General features: G+C 34.3%; 2 protein-coding genes, 1 long non-coding RNA gene and 2 pseudogenes across 9 annotated transcripts; 2 read left to right on the top strand and 3 right to left on the bottom strand.

The window, feature by feature from the left end:
- The first annotated feature begins 218 nt into the window (after positions 1–218).
- LOC147921564 (uncharacterized) lies at positions 219–1698 on the top strand. The gene is made up of 2 exons (XR_015589234.1): positions 219–337; positions 1002–1698. It is a non-coding gene; the product is annotated as an uncharacterized LOC147921564 (long non-coding RNA).
- Positions 1019–4893, bottom strand: LOC104760666 (disease resistance protein TAO1-like; annotated as a pseudogene). The gene is made up of 4 exons (XR_015589233.1): positions 4228–4893; positions 2974–4081; positions 2595–2894; positions 1019–1607 (listed from the first exon to the last, which is right to left on the bottom strand). The product of XR_015589233.1 is annotated as a disease resistance protein TAO1-like (transcript).
- Positions 4894–6091: 1198 nt separating this feature from the next.
- On the top strand, positions 6092–7869 carry LOC104763173 (ABSCISIC ACID-INSENSITIVE 5-like protein 8). The gene is made up of 3 exons (XM_010486580.3): positions 6092–7398; positions 7473–7574; positions 7657–7869. The coding sequence occupies exons 1-3, from the start codon at positions 6508–6510 to the stop codon at positions 7720–7722; spliced, it is 1059 nt and encodes a 352-aa protein (XP_010484882.2). The 5' UTR covers positions 6092–6507; the 3' UTR covers positions 7723–7869.
- Positions 7870–10002: 2133 nt separating this feature from the next.
- On the bottom strand, positions 10003–14127 carry LOC104760665 (THO complex subunit 5B). Of its 5 annotated transcripts, none has more exons than XR_015588850.1 (8): positions 13411–13784; positions 13025–13315; positions 12424–12760; positions 12013–12350; positions 11581–11909; positions 10770–11470; positions 10563–10697; positions 10003–10474 (listed from the first exon to the last, which is right to left on the bottom strand). XR_015588850.1 is itself a non-coding variant. In XM_010483624.2 (8 exons), exons 1-8 carry the CDS (start codon positions 13663–13665, stop codon positions 10208–10210), a joined length of 2466 nt encoding a protein of 821 aa, XP_010481926.1. In that variant the 5' UTR covers positions 13666–14127; the 3' UTR covers positions 10003–10207. The 5 variants fall into 5 exon arrangements, 2 of the variants coding, with proteins under 2 accessions (XP_010481926.1, XP_010481927.1); XR_015588849.1 differs by having other exon boundaries at positions 10770–11352; positions 11634–11909; XR_015588851.1 differs by having other exon boundaries at positions 10770–11352; positions 11634–11909; positions 12013–12332.
- A 1736-nt stretch (positions 14128–15863) lies between these two features.
- Positions 15864–20171, bottom strand: LOC104760664 (triacylglycerol lipase OBL1-like; annotated as a pseudogene). Its single transcript, XR_015588848.1, has 6 exons — positions 19744–20171; positions 19124–19317; positions 18396–18429; positions 17300–17435; positions 16641–17124; positions 15864–16360 (listed from the first exon to the last, which is right to left on the bottom strand). The product of XR_015588848.1 is annotated as a triacylglycerol lipase OBL1-like (transcript).
- Positions 20172–20452: the final 281 nt, after the last annotated feature.

Here is a 20452-nt window from a genome sequence, read left to right as displayed (position 1 = left end):
AAATTACCAAGTATTTCAGATAAATTCCAGATTCAAGTTGGGGTTTTTGGAGGAGATTTCCAGTCACACCCGAGTAGTTTGGACAGTATTGACGGTGGTTCTTAACAGAAGTAGTGTCAGGGAAGCCGCCTGAATCGACAAAGTGGCCGGAAAAGGTAAACCCTAACTGCCACGACGATTGCTTGTTGTGCAAGAATTGACTGTGTCTGTCAGAAACAGAAACCCTAATCTAGATTTTGAATGTGTTTCTTCTGCTGCAAGTTTCTGGAGTGCAGTCGCCGTTCCTAGTCGCAATTTCAGGTTACTAGTCGCAGTTCTCAATCAAATTAAGGGAAAGGTGAGGGCGGGAATTGCATAAATACATTGGGTACTTTCTAAGCATATTTTCATGAATTGCTTGTATAGGCTTGGAAACTATGTGATTGGTTATGTCTATTATTTGGTATTGTGTGTTATGATGTGATGACTAGATTTATGATAATAGAAGTGTGATGACATGGTACAATGAAATGATGCATGATAGAATGAGATGATATACATAAATGATATTGATATACGATGATTGATGATATGAGATTATGTGTTGGGACACAAACATGAGATTTGTTTTGTGTCTCGAGATGGACAAACCTGAGAATGGTTTTGTGCCTGGTGATTGGAGGAACATGAGATTTGTTTCGTGCCGTGTGATTGGACGAGCCTGAGATTGGTTTTGTGCCATGCTAAGCTGATGAGATTTCGGTTTAGCATTGTTGTTGATGAATGCACGTAAATGATTGATATGAGAAACATGGTTTAGATATTATTGATTTGTACTAGGTTGAGATTATGTGAATCCGCTACGCTTGCTAGATGTATATCAAGAATGTGGAGTCTTATTCTATGCTATGCAATTATTGTTGAATGTGAGTAGATTGTCGTCATTGTAGTCTAGTGGGCAGTGTTGACCCCCTCACTGAGTAATTAATTACTCACCCCTCCTTTCTATTTATTTTTCTCAGGTTAGTTGTGTTCGTTATTTGAATTTTAGAGATTACGGTTTTGAGCCAAACCAAGAAGTCCACACATTGACCGGACCGTATGGCGGGTCTGGGTGTTACAGAGAGATTCCAAATTGATGTTATTCGGAAGAAACTCTAGCTTAGATCATCCTCGTAATTTCAAAATCTTCAACTTCTGAAAATTTCCAATAGAAGAGGGAAGCTTTACCAGACTTGATAAACTGCTAAGATCCAATTCTTCTAGATTGCTGAGATTACCAAAGGAAGGAAGCTTCTCCACACTTGAGCAATGGCTAAGATCCAGTTTTTTAAGATTATTGAGATTACCGACAAAGGGAGGTAGCTTAACCAGACTTGAGCATCTACCGAGATCTAACTCTTGGAGATTAGTGGAACTTCCAATGAAAGAAGGGAGACTGATCAGACTTGAGCAATTACTAATATTTAATTTCTGAAGATTTTTGGTATACCCACTAGTAGAGGGGAGCTTCACCAGGCTGGAGCAATCTTTGAGATTTAATTCCTTAAGATTGGTGGCAGTTGATAGATCAGGAAGCTCCTTTAAGTTTTTAGACACACACACATCCATTTGAGATTTGGAAGCCGCTGTCCACAGACAAATAATAAGAATAAGAACCTGTTATGTATTACACTTAAATTTAAAAAAAGGAGTTACAATTGTAGTTAACTAATTAAACTATATTACGGGAAAACAAATATTTCATTCAAATTAATTTAAACTAGATTTTCACCCGCGGTACACCGAGACTAAATTATAAATTAATGTATTTAATATAATATTTTTAATTTATTTAATTTTCAAATTTCCAATTAATTAAATTTTATCTAATTAATTTATAATTTTGTTTAGAATATTTTTTTTTTCTTCTTACATTTTATACGGTTTGTAACCTAATTACATTAGATTTGTTTTTAGATAGAATATAAATTTTAAAACACTTAGTTTTGTTTTCTATAATTAAACATAACTATATGCCTATATAGTATGTTCGTCTATATTTTTATGTGTATACAATTTTTTTTTTTTGGAATATTAAGAATGTGTTGTAGTATGTGTAATATTTTGTAGTTCATATACTAAATAATTTATAAGTTAATTTTCCAAACTATGACTACAAATCTATAATATATGAAATAAACTAATAGTTTTAGTGTTGGTTCTATGTCCAAACCAGCCATGCTAGGCGGATCACGCAACATGTTCAAAGATTTTTAATCCGCAAAAACTCATCATACGAAACCCGTGAAAGTAAAATATAGTATGTGAGGCTAAAAGTCACTTTTATCAAATCAGTTTTTCAAATTTTTAAAGAATAATATCTCTTCTCTCACCTCCTTATAAAATAAATAAATAAATAAAATCTGTATACATTTACAATAATGTTTGTTACTTTTTAAAACAATTAGTTTCTATAAAAAACACAAATATAAGTAGAATTAATTAATTTATTAAATTAATTATTTAATGTCAATGGTATGCCTGTAAATAAGTGCCAACTTGAAGATTTATTCTATGAAAGTCTCCAAAAATGTATATATAGATTTTAAGTGAAGTAAATAGAAAATACTTACCTTAATTCCTTCCCACAGTTTCTCAAGTTCGCTGTTATACAACCGTAATTCGACCAGGAACTCTGAGTTAAAAATAGGAGGCAAACATGTCATCGGGAAATAGGTCCACTCTAGTAATCGAAGTTTTTGAGACATATACTTTAAATCACATGGTAGATGTAATGTATCATGATCCCCTAGGAATCTTAAGAATTGGAGATTAGTCATTCCTTGAAAGGCTCTCTCACTTATATGGAAATTTACTTTGACATTATTATTCCTGTAAAAGTTGAAATCAATGCCTATGACACTTCTACTAGCCTGAAAAAATAACAAAAATAATATGAGATGGTTCATTATCAAGTAAAATCGATATGTTGGGAGATATGACAAAACTTACTTCTACATCATCAGTGAGTATTTCACAAATGTCTCTCTCATCAACCAAATATAGGCGCTGTCCAGGCTCACGAATAGACTGTTTACGGACTATATCTCTACCTAGTTGGACTAGCAGCTTATGCATAGTTATCATTCCATACTCTATAGAGATAAGAGATTTCTCTACTAATACGTTAAGCCCGTGCCTCACATCCAAGAATATCTCTGCAAGATACTCTTCCACTTTCTCAATCACTCTATAATTAGAAATGCAAGCTATATGAAGAAATAAATATTTATTTTCCTCATCTAAGGCATCATAATTGTACTTCAAAATGCTTTGAATATCGGCGTCAAGGCTAGTCCTTAACCTTGGTAGTTCCTTCGCCCACTCCTGCTTAGACATTCCTCGAAAATAAGAGCCCATAACCCTTAAACCCAAAGGGAGTTCACCAGCAAGTTCTGTAACTTCCCAAGCAAGTTGTTTAAAACCATCTTTAGGTAACTTTTGACCAAAAGCATACGTGCACAAGATTTTAAGAGCCTTGTAAGGTTGTGGAAAATCCACTTTGTAAATATGATTAATCCCATGTGTCCTAAAAAGCTTTCGATCTTGACTTGTGATGATAATCCGACTCCCAGGACCAAACCACCGAGTTTCTTTCGCCATGGCATCAAGTTGCATCGACTGGTCCACACCATCAAGAACAACAAGAACTTTCTTGTCTTTTAGCCTGTCTTCAACAACTCCCAAATGAGATATCTTCATATCATTCTGGTTGGTTATTTGAGACATAAACTGCTGTTGTAACTGCAACTTTGCATTGTAGTCATCGGAACAAGGTCTTGTATATTTTGCTTCGATAGATTCCATAAAGACACTCAGTTGAAAACCGTTGGAGAGATTGTTGTACACAACTCTAGCAATGGTGATCTTCCCAATCCCGGAAGGACCCTAAAGCCCAATCATCCTCACTTCATCTGAATCTAGGCATAACAATGGTTCCATCTTCTCCAAATGAGCTCTCATACCAACCAACCCGTCGAAATCACTTGATGATACTGAATTATTCAACTTGTTGGAAATATCAATAGATATATTTTTTATCATAGCCGCTTCATTATCCCTAACGATATTAGAAGATAGATATCACAACATCGATTAAACAATTATTGAGAAATCACGCATTCAAAAAAAAAAAAATCTATGAAAAGCTATAAATAATATACAGTTTGTTAGAAATAATTTAAATGGAAATAGAAAACAACGAACCAGTTGTTTGAATGGTAACCGGCGATTGTGGCTACTTCTGCCAAAGCTTGTCTCCATCTCCCAATGTCCTGTTTTGTTTTACCGACACAAGTTTTTTTGAAGATCTTCCCAAAATCTCCATTTAGTTTTTTTACATCAGAGGGATCCACTTTATAGAAAATAACCATCACCGTTTGACCAAGTTCTTCCCTGCACTTCATAATCTCTGCCAATTCGTCAAGACACCAACTCGAAGAAGCGTAGTTTCTCGAGAGTAAGATAATTGCGATCTTGGATTCTCGAATCGCCCGAATGAGTTCAGGACCGATGGACTCTCCTCTCTTGATCTCATTATCAATAAATGGTGTGATTCCCATTCTTTGAAACTCCATTTGAATGTGGCTAAGAAAGTCTCTACGGACATCTTCCCCTCGAAAGCTTGGAAAGACATGGTGCGTCCAGATGCGATTCAAAGGAGATGGAGGAGATGAAGGAGATAGAGAAGGTGAAGGAGATGGAGGTGGTGATGACGTTTCTTTATCATCTTATTGATGGAGTCTGAGTTTTTTAGAAAGCGTGAACAAGCCTATTGTTGCAGCAACAACAGTGGTAAGGAAAAAAGAAGAAGAATCCATTAGCAAGTATGGCTGGAGAGATGATGAATATCACAGATCCTTAAAGAGAGCTATGTGCAAAGGAGACTATTTATATACACTACAAAAGAACGTTGACCCATTGACTCAAAATATGTTTTTTTTTTTTTTTTGTTAAGTTTCTCTATTGACCTTGACCTCATTGACTGAAGAGTCTTCGCAACTACCCACTAGTAGAGAGGAAGCTTCCTTCAAAGATTTCTCTTTAGAAAAAAGAAGTAGAAAAGTAATTTCTCTAACATTTACATTCAAAGACATTATTTTTTGGAATAAGGTATGAAATTCGATTTAATGATGCAAATAGGCAACGGGAAATTCACAAGAAATGTCGTGGAAGTAGTAGTGACTAAAATCCAAAATCTAAACTTTATACAAAAGGTGTGACAAAACTGGAAATGGTATATTTTCGTTTTCGTTTTGGAAATTTGTTTTCCTTTAATCCATAATCCAATTCAAGAGTTTAGAAAGAAAAAAAATTTAGGAAATATTGTTTTTGAGGTTTTAGCCAATTTTCAATGAAAATAATCAATAGTTTAGGTTTCTCATAAGAAAATACTCTTTTTCTGTACATAATTAGTTTTCATAATTCCGATTTATATTTCTCTGTGATCATCGTATTTTTGGTTTATACTTCTTTGTGATCATCATATTGTAGATTTATATTTTAAGGCAATCTTGATTCAGTAGATTAATTATTACCCTGAAATATAGCATAGTAATTTACTAAAGTTGTATAAATATCATCAGTTTGAAAAAAAAGGGGTATAAATATCATCATTGCATAATAACCTCTATTAATTAAATCTAAATATTGCATGTTATTAACAAAAATATAAGATTATATCTAAGTTTTTATTTATAATTGTAAATCATCTATCATTTCTTTAAATTTTTTCTTTTAATAAAGATATATGAAAAAAGATTTATAGAAAATGAAAAATAATAATTAAAAATTATCTTGTCTAGATATTTATTATATTTTCTAAGTTAACTTTTAACTACTTATATAGAGTGAAAAGATTATATAAATTATTTTCTCCTATAATAGTCCTTTTTATTTGTAAAATGTTTCTTTTGTCAGATCATTTATTTAATTTATGTCCTGATTTTCTTATCTCATATGGATCATGTGCTTACTTAGCATAGATATTTTGATTTACGTTTTAGTTAAATTACTTACTTAGATTTCCTATAAATGCATATTACTCTTTTAGTTAACTGAAACTTTTGAGAAAGAAAAATAAATATTTTATCTTGATGATTTCTCTCATCCTCTGATTAAAAATTACTCATTTGGTTTTGTTTTGTAATAAAACGATACATTCCAGGCCAAAAGATCTACGTCACAGAAGTCGCCTCAGACAGTGAAGAAGATGACAACAAATAAGATAGACGTCGCCTCTCTTTTGGAGACAGGGGGAGTAAGTAATAAGTGAGTAATATATGATAGTGAAATATATGGTTGTGAGATAGTTGAATAAATGGAGGGTTGTAAAATAAAGTAGAGAGTTGAATAAATGGAGGGTTGTAAAATAAAGCTTAGGGAATATTACATAGAATATTCCTTTGATTTTGACAACAAAAGCTCTTACATTTCAACGCCAACTGTCTAGAAAAAAGCTTGGATTTGTCATTTGTGTCAGGTGAAATGGATAGTTACTGGAGATTAAAAAGCTTGGTGAATGATTTTCCGGTTAGCCGACAAGGATCGATATACTCATGGACAGTAGATGAGTTTCAGACCAGCTTAGGGAAAAAATGTGGGTCAATGAACATGGATGAGTTGGTTAAGAATATATCTAGTGCTGAAGAAACACAAGAGGGGTTGAAGAGACAAGGCTCAATATCTCTGCCTCGAACACTTAGCCAAAAACCTGTTGATGAAGTTTGGAAATATATCACACAAGAAGACAACACCAAGAACAATGGAGTAACTAAGGTTCCTGATCATCTTCAGAGACAACAAACCTTAGGGGACATCACTCTTGAAGAGTTTTTAACTCGTTCTGGAGCAAAAGTAAATAATATGAACACAGGTTTGGGTGTTCAGTTCCAGCCGAAAGCAATGGTTTCTGATTTTACGAACAATATAGTTCCAAGGTGTCATGATTCTAATATGCATCAAAATGTGAATGGGTCTATGTCAACGTATCAACCGCAACAATGTATCATGTGTAAGCCGAATGGTTATTCATATGTAGGACAACAAATCCGAATCTCGAATGGTGTCACAGGCTTTATCGACCAAACTGTGCAAGCTGAGAAGAGAAGCTTGGTCCCAAGAGTTACGACAAATCCTAGTGGAGCCATAGCATGTTCTTCGGTTAACCCATATCCAATATTAAATAAGATGCAAAATAACGATGGTACGTCTTCATTACTGTCACCATCTCTGAACATTTATAGTGGTAGTACTAGTACTACAAGGGGTAGGAAGATTGATAATACCGTCGCGGCAGATAATAAAATCACTGACAAAAAACTGAAAAGAAAGATAAAGAACCGAGAATCAGCAGCGAGATCACGGGCTCGGAAGCAGGTAAACAAAATCTTTATCTATACAGTTTAATTGATTTAGTGTAACGTACCAAACTTCTCCATTTGCCATGTTAGGCTAAAACTATGGAGCTTGAACTTGAACTTGGAAATTTAAAGAAGAAATACCAAGAGCTACTAAAAGAACAAGTAGATATGCGGAAAATGCAAACCGAACCGGTAATTTATTTCTCCAACTGGTACATCAATTGAAAGATTTGCCACATCTAACTTCAAAACTTTTTTCTAAAACTTTGTGAAGGGAATGATTCAACTTCAAGGAAGACCAGAGAGAAAGTTGAGGAGAACGAACTCGGACATTATGTGAATCAAGAAGACTGGAGCTGGAGGATAATAAGTTTATTTAGTTCATCATGCTTTGTTTTTGCCTTTCACAAAAAAAAAAAAAAAAGAAGTTGTTTTTGCATATATATGAATGCTGGGTATAATTTTAACTATTGCCTAGTGATGTTAAAACGGACTGGCCCTGCCCTTTAAGACCCTGTCCATTAAGACTCTGCCCATTAAATAATATACCCGTTTAGATCCATTTAATATTATACCCGTTTAGACCCTGCTCATTTATTATTGATATTGTTACTGAAGCCCGTTTAAGATTTTTTACCTATTTTGTGTTTGGGTTTTGTTGTCTAATTAAAGCCCACAAGAAGCAAATCTTTACAACACAAGTCTTTACCAAACACAAACACAACACAAGTCTTTACACATTTCCGTTTCAAGTTCATTGGATCTTTAGTCTTTTGACTATTCTTCAATTTCCGTTTCTTCCTCATTCATCCCCAATGTTCTGCAAAACCCTGCAAACACAAACACAAAACACAATAGTGTCAAAGGTTCTGAAAGACTAGAAAAACAAATATAACATCTGTCGAAATGAGAAATTAAAATGCTAATTTTGGCATAACATCTGTCGAAATGAAAATTAACAAGTAAACTTACAATTACTCTTATTAGCATTATCATTATCACACAAAACGTATTCATGAAAAACTCAAACAAAACTCAAACATCATAGTCCCTCAAACACTTACACGAAAGGATGATGTGTTACCTGATCTTTAGTGAGATAATGGTTGCAAACTCAAGCAAATATGAAACACCAAGGAGGCGCACTTAACATCACACTCAAAGAAAGAAACACAATAGTATATACTACATTGAACATTGGCTGAAAATTCAAATTCAAACCAGAAACACAACAATTACAAACCTGATGAATAACTTCGAACTTCTCCAAAGCAACAAAGCAACAAAGGGTTGAAACACACACTCAAAGCAACAAAGCAACAAAGGGTTGAAACACACACTCAAAGCAACAAAGAGGTAACGATACTGAGAATACTGAGAATCAAACATTCTCTAGTCCACTAAACAAACAACAAAGCAACAAAGGGTTGAAACAAATCACAAATACTGAGAATCAACACAACAAAGGGTATACCCATCAATCAATAATCATAAATTGTAAAACCCACGAAGCAAATATGAATCATACAAGTATACAACACAGAACAAGACCAACACCAAATAATCAATTGAACTGAAGGATTAGAGAGAGACCTTGTGAATCCTCTAATGGTGGCGTGACGATGGCGTGATGGTGGAGAAAAAGGTTGTGTATGCTCGGAGCCTCCGAGTCGGAGCGTGACGGTGGCGAAAAGATTCGTCGGGATCAGAGAGCAAAAGATGACGGAGGTGGGTTTCTGCTTCGCGATTGTGAGTTGTGACATTAGCCCTAACCTCCTACCACTAAACGACTAAACGTTGTCGTTTACATCAAAAATTCAAAAAAAAAAAAACTATCGGGCTACCCATTTAAATTAAATAAGACCCGTTAATAAAAGGGCTTAAACGGGTGCACCCAATTAAAATTATTGGTTTTCTAAACGGATTCGGATCTAAAAACACTGTACAGAGCCCTATAAGACCCGCGGGGCTTAAGCCCATTTTAACATCACTACTATTGCCCAAACAATAAACAAATAAGCTATTTTCTTAGTCAGTTTGACCGTGCTTGATTATTTATTTTATTGGACCAGATAAGTAGTTCATGAGGTTTGAAATACAGATCCTTATCTTGTTTGATGCAGGATTTTATTCACAATATAAGCTACAAAAATGTATGTTAAAGTTTATGGACACATTAACCAGAGAAGTAGTTCCTGAGGTTTGAAAAACAAATCCTTAATTGTTGGGCTACGCAACTGGTAGATGTCATTTGCAGCAACCACCACAACATTTTAACACTCCAAGAATTGATTGTAACAACATGAAAATAGTTCTGATCGATTTCTCAATTAAATCTTGGGACTTTTCGTTTGCTCTCAGTTCTCAAATCATCCGTCTATTGTTACATCAATCCCATCTTCCCATTCCAGATTCACAACCTCATCCACTTGTACATCATGTTAATATCAACAGCGACGGCACACAAACCATTGTCAGCCAGAACCTGCTTCATATGGATCACTCGATATTGATCACGTACTACAAACATGGAAAATAACATAGCATAATAACCCTTTCAGATCAAATACGCCAGAACAAAGACAGCTTTGGCCTAGTCTAAACCTGTGATGAGCAGATATGTCAGGTAAGGCCGCCAGCCCTTATTTTCTTTTCTAATTTCCAAGTCCTCACCATAAACGATCAATAACGGTTTAAACGATCAAATAAAATTAAAATTAAAATAAATGTGCCACGGTGAAATGTGGAACCAGACATGCAAAGAAACTTTGTTTGTACCACCAGGGAAAGATGATATAGATAAGTTAGTGGCGGCAATGTAATCTCTAGCACGGATAACCCGATGCACATCCTCTGCCCTTCCATGAGATCATTTTCCGGTGATCTCTGCCTCTGAATGATCTCACAAGAAGCTTACCGTCTACAGGCTTGCACAAACCGACATCAACCACAGTTGTCGCTGTTCCTCTTTTAGAATCTGGAGATGGGTCGTCCACGTAGTAGTCGAACAACATTGCTAAGCATCTGATTTGATGAGATAGGAGATAGTTTTCTTGATCTGAAGGAATAATCTTCAACATATGAAGGTTCACCTGATACCGCCACAAAAACGTTACAGAGATGTTATAGTTGGTGTCATAGAGTAAAGATTAGTATATGTTTACTGGGCGTAACACTTACTTCTGCTTCCATTGCTCGAAGTTCATTATAATGGTCACTTTCATTTGTCCCATTGTCATTTTCTGACGAAGAAGAAGCATGGAGAGACAGAGAAAACAAAGGAGGTCGAAGAGGATACTCCATGCTAATATAGACCTGCCAATACAACTCAATTTTAACACTTAAGAATGAAAAAGATAAAGGGAAGACAGCGTTTTTAGAAGTTACCGTTGCTTCTAACTTCCACAACTTTCCGCCATCTGTTTTCCTGGAGAGCACAAGCGCAAACTCTCTCGCACCATAATCCACCCATGAATTATCAGGGCACAATGCTTCCACATGCGCCTCAGTTCTCCCGGCTGGCTCATCTACTTCACTATCATCGTCCAAAACAAGATCCAAATCATCTTCGTATATCTTGAAACTTGGTGACTTTCCTTTGCTAATTGGAGAATCTAGGTTCTTTGTCATCAAGGCCAACTGCCTTGACCGTGCTTGATTAGATACTTTCAATGGGGTATGATTGGAACTGGTTAACGAAGCAGCCGCTGTGACCAAAGAGGGAAGTTCTCCATCTTCCCGTATAGTTTCAAGATCTTCCTTTCCAGAAATAGATCTTCCCTCTACATCGATTTCCATAGGTTCTGGAACTTGTTCCACACTGTTCAGAGTCAGAGAGCATGACTTACTAGCCGAAGGCCGTATATGTAACCAGGAATCCAAAGCACAGAGAACCTTATGGAGTGCCCACGGAGCATCTTCGCAGTTGACCACTGGTAACTCATGTTTCATGAGCAAATCAAGCTGTTCCCTGTTGCCAGTAGAAGTTTCCAAAGTATTCAGCAAAAACAAACATATCAACAGAAATGATTACCTATGGAAGCTCTTATCACAAAGTCGACAATGCTGCAGGAAGATTAATTTGTTGACTGCCAAGTTATTGACAAAACAAAACTATTAACTGTACGAAGGATATGCTGATAGAACTTTGGATTGTGTTTCTTAAAATAAACTATTAAAACCAAACTATTAAACCTACAAATTTTCTGTAGTTCTTTGCATTGTGTTCTTTAACTAAGACGGAAAACATACAGAGTGGTGAACTCACGCAAGAGCCAGATGCGCTTTCTTCCGCGAGCGTATTCTTTGCAGAACTGTTTGCACCCTATGCTGCTGGCGATACAATGAGAGATTAGGCACAAACGCATCACTTTTAGCTGAGTCAGTGTTATGAGCTTCTTCGCCTAGTAAAACTGGTGACACTTCTGGTAAAATATCAATTCCCGCCAAATGTTGTACCCATTTGTAAGGCCTTGAAGTTCTGTTCTCATCAAATGCCTGACCATCACCAAGGATGAGCTTGGTCGACTGTATGGAAGACCGGCCATACGAGGAGAATTGAGTATGCTTTTTAAAAGTAAAGTTGTCAAAACCACATGTAGAAAACTGAAACACAAAAACGAAAAGTTACCTGATGAGGAGGCTCAAGTCCAGCATCATCTGGAAATAAGTTACAAAAGATGTTTTTCTCTGGTCCATCCTGAGAGCCTTCAGCATCAACACATACTACGTTCAACTTCAGCAGGTACTCAAACTTGAGAATGACAAGTTTGAAGGATTTTGCATCAGGCATCTCATCATCATATATGTGAAGGAAAATCTTGAGAGGGTGGACTTGATATAATCCTGTCTTGTCAGAACCTTCTTTGCTAGTAAGTTTCTTGGGTCGTTTTCTTCTCCTTTGTCCATCATCATCGTCATCAGGTCCATCGTCCTCCAACCTAGAACTCTCTGGATTATTCAATACACCTGAAGATCAATACCAAATTAATACTCCTTTCGTTTCAGTATTAGAGACCAAAGTAAGTATTAAAAACAATACCTGAGTCCTTTTTCGATTGTTGTCTAGCATAAGCTTGAGCATCCTTAAGGCTCCCAACTACCTCCAAATCAATGCTCTCTTCAAAAGCTTCCTTTTGTGCCAAGAGCTGTGAGTATAGAACATAAAGCGGAGGAGGAAGCAGCTCAGCTAAATTATGCTGCTTCAGTTTCTTTGTGTGCTGTATACCCAACTGGTTCTGTACTGGAAGTGATGCTTTCTTCAGAGACTTGAGGTGTAAAGGAAGACTTGACAAAAATTTCTTACGCTCTGCAATGGTTTCTAGTAAACTCTTCTTCTTTTGCTCCAATCTCGCTCGTTGCTTACACAATTCTTTCCTCTGAATCAAAATACATATAAAGGTGATGAACGGTACATGTTTCCGAAAAGTGATTCCCCTATATTCTTTCGCCGTATTATTGATAAACCAGCTTTTAGCATTTTACGATTAGTTTGCAAGAACTCTTTCTGCTGGATCATTCGACTACTCCAATATTCCAATATACCAATAAAGTCCTAAAAACACTCAAATCATTTCTACCAAACGTAAACATTCAATGGAGATGAACTTGAATAAATGTCAGATATGATGATTGAGTCCTACCTGATGAAGCTCAAAATTGAGTCTCTTAGGCATCAAAACATGTGAACTATCACTTGATTGCGATTGGTCCTTGATAGCTTCAGGAGCATCTCGAAAGAACTCTTGTTCAGGAACAAGATCAATGTCAGGATACTTAGATTTGAAATCCCTACAAGCCTTAATAGCTTTAACGTAATGGCTCTTCTCGTACATAAGATTATGCAATTGCAATGTCGTGAAATCAACAGGTGCTTTAGCTCGTTCCGTCTCCGCTTTCACTTTATCTTCCTCAGTCAGAATCGCACGATTCGCCTGCGAAATGAGAAGGAACGAAACCCTAAGTTTGGTATAGAAAAGGAAAAAAAAAAGAGAGGCGGAGGAAGAACCCTAGAGATTGTTAGAGAAACCTGACGAAGATTAACGAAGTTGAGGAACATTTGTGTGAGGAGTTCTCGAATCTCAGATTTGTGATTTCCTTCTTTTTTCATGGAGAGCATCGTCGCGACGATTTCTTCTACGGAGGCTTTGCTCTCTCGAAGTAACTCGAGTGGAGATTTACCTGGCTCTCGCGGTGGTTGTGTAGTCTCCGTCGTCGTCGTTACTTCCGGCGTCGGGATTTCGTCGGCGGTGACCATTCCTTCTTCTATTTCGCCGTCCTCCATTGTCGATTTCTCCCCAGTCAGGCTCCCTTACTTCTGGCAGGATTTATGATTTTTTTTCTAAACTATTTTAATTACAAACAAAAATGTACTTCCATGGTTAAATTTAGGAGAAATTTGAACGTATAACCAAAAAAAATCTTTAAATTCATTTTATAACTATTTTAACCATCAAACTATTATACACGCTGTATATTTTCTATATTAATCACTAAATTATCCCTCCCACCACCACCACTTATCATCATCATCTCCTACCACCACCAACCACCGGCCACCATCCACCACCACCTCCGACCACCGTACACTACCAACTCCAGCCACCTCCAGCCACCTTCAGCCACCGGCCACCGGCCACCGTCCAACCACCTCTGACCACTGTCCAACCATCTCCGGCCACTACCTCCGACCACCTCTGACCACCATCCTCTACCACCTCTGACTACTTTCCTCCACCATCATCACAACCTTTTTGGTAATTTTTCCTACCCTTTATGTTATTTATTTAATTTTTGAATTATTATGCTATATTCTTAACTATATACTAGAATTTGGCTAGTTGGCAAATTGAGTTTTGTGAAGTAGTAATTACTTATGTTATAATTATTTTTCGTAAACAATCATTGGGTCCGAATGGTTACTCCTGTCGGGGCGGATAAATCCGTCTGCGAATTAAACTGTTCTGTTTTTGGTGTGAACAATAAACTATTGGAGTCCAACTCTATTTATATGCTAAAACGGTTTATAGTTAGTTTTCTACAGTTTTTTCTCTGTTTTCTTTATACAACATTACTATAGCCTACGCTTGATGAATGATAAATAAAAAGCGGTCTACTCCGCAGACGGATTTTTGTTTCAACCGCTGCACCTGCAACCATTAACACCCATTATATACTAACTTTGTAATTTTTAGTTGATATCAATAAAATTGTTTTGTAAAAATTGTTTGTTTTACAAAACAAAAATATACAAACGATAAAAATAAAAATAAAAAAATCTACTTTGTGATAACAAAATAACATAAGAGTGTAACACAAATCCGTAAATTTTCAACAAATAAAAATACTAATATCTTTAGAAGCGATAAAAAATTGTAGCAGAAAACTTAATAGACAAATTTTATATCATTTTGTGATTAGTAAAAATTAAAATGGTAAATCACATAACGCAGTAAAAAACATATTACATGTTAAGAAGTGTTCTAAAATTTCTTATTGTTTGATCTTTTAAAAAAATGAATTTTCTTTTGGTAAGATAGGTAGATAACCTGACTGGATTTATAACAAAAATATAGTCTTTGTCATATTTTGTGTGTAAATATCAGTGGGATAAAACTAAATTATCCTTGTTTTAAGTGTTTTGATAAAAAGAGTATATACACTAAATGACTATGGACTCAAACAGAATTAACAAACTAACCTTCGTCTATAATACTTTTGTGATAGGGGTAGCAAAATTATAAGGTTTTGTATTATTCTACTTCTTTCTTTTTCGATTTCAATCTCTCTTAAAATCTTGGTCGTCGTGTTTTTTTTTAACACATGACATCTCGTTTTGTAACACGTTATTTTCTCAAAACTACATGTGATAGCAAAAGATCTTTTTTTTTAATGTTATATATTATATATATATATATATTAATATTTTTGAAGTACATATTTTACCCTTTTACTTATACTTAATCCCATAAATCTCTCTATCTAATCCAAACATAAATATATGATTCTCCTTTCACTTTTATTTGATCTTATATTTAAATTATTTTGAATTGTTATATAAAACATTTACTTAATAAAAATTTTGATTTTTTCTGTATATGATGTAATTCAATTTTTTTAAATGGATATATATTACTCAATCGATGAATAAAAAAAAACATGTATACAATGTTTCACATCGTTTGAATAAATAGGACAATTTTTCAGAGTTATACTATAGAAGAAAACAAAATAATTCCAATAAAATGAGCAGGGGAGCTTTGATTTACCAAACATTCAAATTTATAAAATTTATTTAGTTTACTTTAGTTCTTTATTTTTAAATAATTTAAACTTTTACAAAGTTAAAATATCATTAAATCGATACTATACGGGTAAACATTATTTCTTTATTTTGTTAACACTATCAATATTAGACTAATAGACATATAATTAAATTAATTAAATTTATATGATGTATAAAAATCAAATTGCTTTGCGGTATGATGCGATTTAAATCATAAAATTAACTATCAAAATACAATTATACAATCTTAAACACTAAACAAAGCAAACAAATACAACTTAAAATTTTAACTTTTTGTCAAAGTGTACAATCTAGTATTTTTTAAAATACTTCTCATTAGATATACTATCTTCATTTATGAAAAGTTGAACACAACAATATATAACATAAAAAAAAAAAAAAAAATTGGAATTGACTTTGTCAAAATTTAGTCAAGATGCGAGTCAGGTAAGTGAAGAAGAGGCAAGTCCCCCAAAAGAGTAACATTGATGTATTCATTAGGGAAGTGAGCAGGTAATCCTGGAATCAACAATGCAACAACCCTGAAACACCTCAATAACCATCCTTCTCTGAACTCTCCACCTATCCAATATGGTATGATGAGACTTCGTATCAACTCCCACATTGCATTCATTATCTTTGGTATAGCCCATAAAATATTAAAGTAGTTTTTGTTTGGCTCCTCTTGCTCTACCTGAATATAACATCAAACAACAAAAGATTATCATCAGTAGCGGAAGTGAATAAATGGTATTATGAGGGAAATGGACAATAAGTCTCATATTTCCCAAATGTATTTGATTATATCATTTAGCTTGTGTTCCCTTTTGTTTCCATCTAAGACTAGAAGTACATTCTCATATGAGAGGGAACTTCATTACGGAACAAAACATGTCAAGAATTATGCAATGCCCTAATCATATAGATGAGTACAAAAAAATATAGATAATAGATAGTAGTAATATGCAACCAACCTTTCCTTTATAGCAACTGTCATAATAAAGGCATGGCCCAAAGTGCTTGAACATGAGTGTCTTGTCATCGAAAGGCAACCTAGGAACCATGTCGTTGCAATATACATATCTTTCGTACTTGACGTCAAACTTCTTCAACGAATTTTTCATGAACGTTCCAAACTCCTCATCACCTACACGTGGCTGCCCAAATGTGTAAACTCCTTCAAGCCTTTCTAGTATTTTCTCCTCATCATGCATCACCAACACGGCCGTGAATAGGATCGCTAGGGCTCCACCTAGACTATGTCCGGTCAATATAAATTTAGATGTTGGGTTTTGGTCGAGAATTTCTTTTAAATGACGCCTAACAGTGTAGTATGCATATAAACTTGTTTCTTTTTGGGTTTGGTCAAGATTTACTTCTTTAGGCCATCCTTCTTTTTGAAGTCCTAAAGCTTTCATGAATCCGCCATGGATCTTTCCCACATTTTTAACTTCGTACCTATATTTTGGAAATCAATATTAGTTCTATCAGGGGAACCAAACGCTGAACTTCCATTATTTATATTAATTGAATAAAGACAGAATTAATTAATGAAGATTTTTGTATGAAGAGAAATCAAAACAAACATTCCGGCCAGGATCTTAGATCTATGTATCAAGATAAAAAAAATTACCAGGAGAGATCCAAGTCTGTACACCAATCATCTCCATCGAAAGGATCAGTACCTCTGAAACTAACGATGATTAGGTTTGGAACTGTGCTTGTGTCTTTTATAACAATCACCTCGGTTGATCTTTGTTTCTGGTAACCTAAAATATCCAAGAAATACATATATTATTTAATACATTTTTGTTTTTGAATTTGTTAAAAAGAGAAAACTCGATGAAATACTCCTATGAAATATTTTAGAAAAAATTATAAATTAAAGATTTATAGATAAAGTGATGATATATCATGGTTTTTATGGTTTTTAACCATGATATTAGGAGTCTTTTATAGTCTTTTGATTTGTTTTATAGGATGTTTTAGAGTCTTAACGGGGTTTCTAGGATTTTGGCATGAAAGGAGCAAAATGAAGCAATTACAAGGGATTTTGGAGCAATTCAGCTAAGGAAGAAAACTTGGAGCCGAGGAAGGATGAGAGTGTCGATCGACACTGCCTTAGCATCGATCGACACCGTGTTTTGTCTACGAGAGAAGCCAAGTTTTGGAAGTTTTACAAATCTGCCCCAAAGTTTTCCATATTTGCAACATAAGTCCATAACGTGTTTTTGGACATATAAATAGTATTTTTAGGTTTTACAAATCCTGAAGTTTTATTCTAACAAGTTTTATTTTCTGCAACCTTGTGAGATTTTGAGAGCTTTTGGGAGAGAGATCTGAACTGCTTTGAGAGAAGAATTCTTAAACTCCTTCTTTACTCTTTTAATCTCAATTGCTTATTATTCAGAATTATGTTTTGTTCTTCATCTCGGTAAATTAATAACCTCTATAAATTAATAAATTTCTCCGGTCCCAAGTTGGGACTAGTGTAATTTTGGATATTATTCGATAAAATAATAAATTAATAACTTTTTTAAAAATCCCATGTAAAAATATGGTCCCATCAATATCATAAATTAATAATCAAATAAACTAATATATATATCTAAGAATATTTAGTGAAATATGAATATATTGTTGTTTGTTTGTTTTTGAATTTGCTTTCTTTGGGCCAATTAAATTAACTATTCATAAATCTTAATATACAAAGTGGGAAGTAGGCTTACCATTCCAACAGCTGTAGAATCCTAATAAGTCCATCTGTGCCACAACATATGTAGTTAAAAAGAGGGATTATAAGTCCAATACACAATTTTATCTGTTTCTCTTATTTTCTTAATCAAATGAAATCATGCATGATCATGCTTATGATTATAAGATAAAGTTAAATAATTAGATGAAAAAAATATACAGCTAATGACAGTACTATGCATCAGTTGTCGTATATTTAGATATAAAACTCTAGGCAAAGAAAAAGTTCTCTTCAAATTTACAAGGAAAACAAAATAAAACCACAGAAAAATAGAATAAGAAAAGAAAACAATCATGAGTGTTATTATCTATAAAATGATAGATATATCGTATCGTTATTGTGTCTTTGTCCAAATTCAAGTCTCTGTAATGTTATATTGTTTGACAACTAAAAAAAACAATTTAGTATCAAAGAGAACAAAAAAAACAAAGAAAGCATTTCAAAACAATAAAATATCATTTAGTTTAATAGGAAATGGCCTTACACCATTTTTATCTCCATTTTTTGCACCAGTCACATCACAAACCATATATATTCGACAAGATCAATTCAAAGTCAATTATTAATGATAGAATGTGAATCTGCATGAGTACATCAAAACTACTATTGTTTAATATGAAACCTATATAATTTTATTATAGCGAGAGTTGTGAAAGAAAAGAAATATCGTTAATATAAAAGGAAAGAGTTAAATAATAAAACCTTCCAATGGTTGTGAAGAACGGAGCTGACGAAGTTTCTATTCTCGTAAGACAGCTTAGAAGCCATAATTGACAACATTGCTTTGTATCTTTTACTTCCTCTCTCTACCTTCTGGTCTAACTCTAATCGCCGGTCTAGGATTCCGATTAGTGATGCAAATGTCGCTGATGTTTTCTCCGGCCAAATAATCTTTCCTGAAATATAAATATTTATGATAAACTCAAACCGCAGATAATTTGCAAAAAGAAAAAGAAAAAAAAATGGTAATCATGATATTGGTGTCACCAGTTGTGTTTAATTGTAGGTCGCGTCATCTCCCAGACGTTGTTTCAACACTGGATTAGTTAAAAGATTATGATAAACCAGAAAACCCCTTTGGAGAACATTAGCGTGACACATAATGACATAATTTTTTCTGAAGTATAATTCATAGCATAACCATCAATTATTTGTCTATTATATATATTCTCATAGTTCCCGTTGAAACGAAATGAAGAAAATAATTATAATGTTTTTGACGTAGAAGTTTAAGTTTAGCGTAATTAATCCAACGTATACGTATACCCACTAACCTTCTAAACAAAAGGGCAAAAAAAAAAACTGTTTTAAGAAAATCTGACCTTTGGAAAGATTTGAGAGTATCATGAAGAAACCACCATTAGAAGAAAGAAGGTTGAGCCAATAAGCAAAAGAAAACCCCAAAAATATAGAGGTTTCTTCAGGAGAATCATGAGTTTTTGAACAACGATGGATACAAAGATGATCCACCGTCGCCTGAATCTTGAAAGATCATCCTCAACCCTCTCTTCCGAAGAATCAATGAACTTTCTGTTCCCGATATCCGAGGAGAAGAGAAGATGTATGAGATCCGACACGGTGGCTTCTCTCGGATCCAACACAAAGTAGTTTTTGGTTGTACACATTTTGTTATGTGTTTTTGGGGTTGTGGTTTATTTGTCAACGTTAATTTATCTTCAAAAACGTGGAAGAGTTGTTTTGCAAGCTAAGTCACGTTAGCTTGCTGTACTTAATTATAATGTTAAGATTATTATATATAGTAAATATTTAATTGTACCACGAGCATTTGTTTTGGATTTGTTTAATTATATATTAATATTACGATTAGGATGGTCATATGAAGAAGGTTGGTGTATATCCACAATTCAACGTTATTCACATGGGTTGTGTGTATGACCTACTGGTCGGCTGGAGAAGAATATGATTTGACAAAATTCTTACAAGAATTAAAAACTATGATTGTCTAAATAATAATTAATTAACGTGACATTTTAAGATTTTTCTTTACAATACTTTGTTTTAATGAGAATC

This window comes from Camelina sativa, chromosome 18 (genome assembly GCF_030686135.1).
Source record: "Camelina sativa cultivar CO46 ecotype springtype chromosome 18, ASM3068613v1".
Lineage (NCBI taxonomy): Eukaryota > Viridiplantae > Streptophyta > Magnoliopsida > Brassicales > Brassicaceae > Camelina > Camelina sativa.
This window is presented reverse-complemented; position numbering and strand designations above follow the sequence as displayed.

Excerpts from the sequence above, each read along its gene's own strand:
- LOC104763173 (XM_010486580.3), top strand. The coding sequence starts at position 6,508 with ATGGATAGTTACTGGAGATTAAAAAGCTTGGTGAATGATTTTCCGGTT. Across the intron at positions 7,399-7,472 it reads GATCACGGGCTCGGAAGCAG|GCTAAAACTATGGAGCTTGA; the intron begins GTAAACAAAATC and ends TTGCCATGTTAG. Across the intron at positions 7,575-7,656 it reads GGAAAATGCAAACCGAACCG|GGAATGATTCAACTTCAAGG; the intron begins GTAATTTATTTC and ends AACTTTGTGAAG.
- LOC104760665 (XM_010483624.2), bottom strand. The coding sequence starts at position 13,665 with ATGGAGGACGGCGAAATAGAAGAAGGAATGGTCACCGCCGACGAAATC. Across the intron at positions 12,351-12,423 it reads ACAATCGAAAAAGGACTCAG|GTGTATTGAATAATCCAGAG; the intron begins GTATTGTTTTTA and ends ATTGATCTTCAG. Across the intron at positions 10,475-10,562 it reads TTCGAGCAATGGAAGCAGAA|GTGAACCTTCATATGTTGAA; the intron begins GTAAGTGTTACG and ends TGGCGGTATCAG.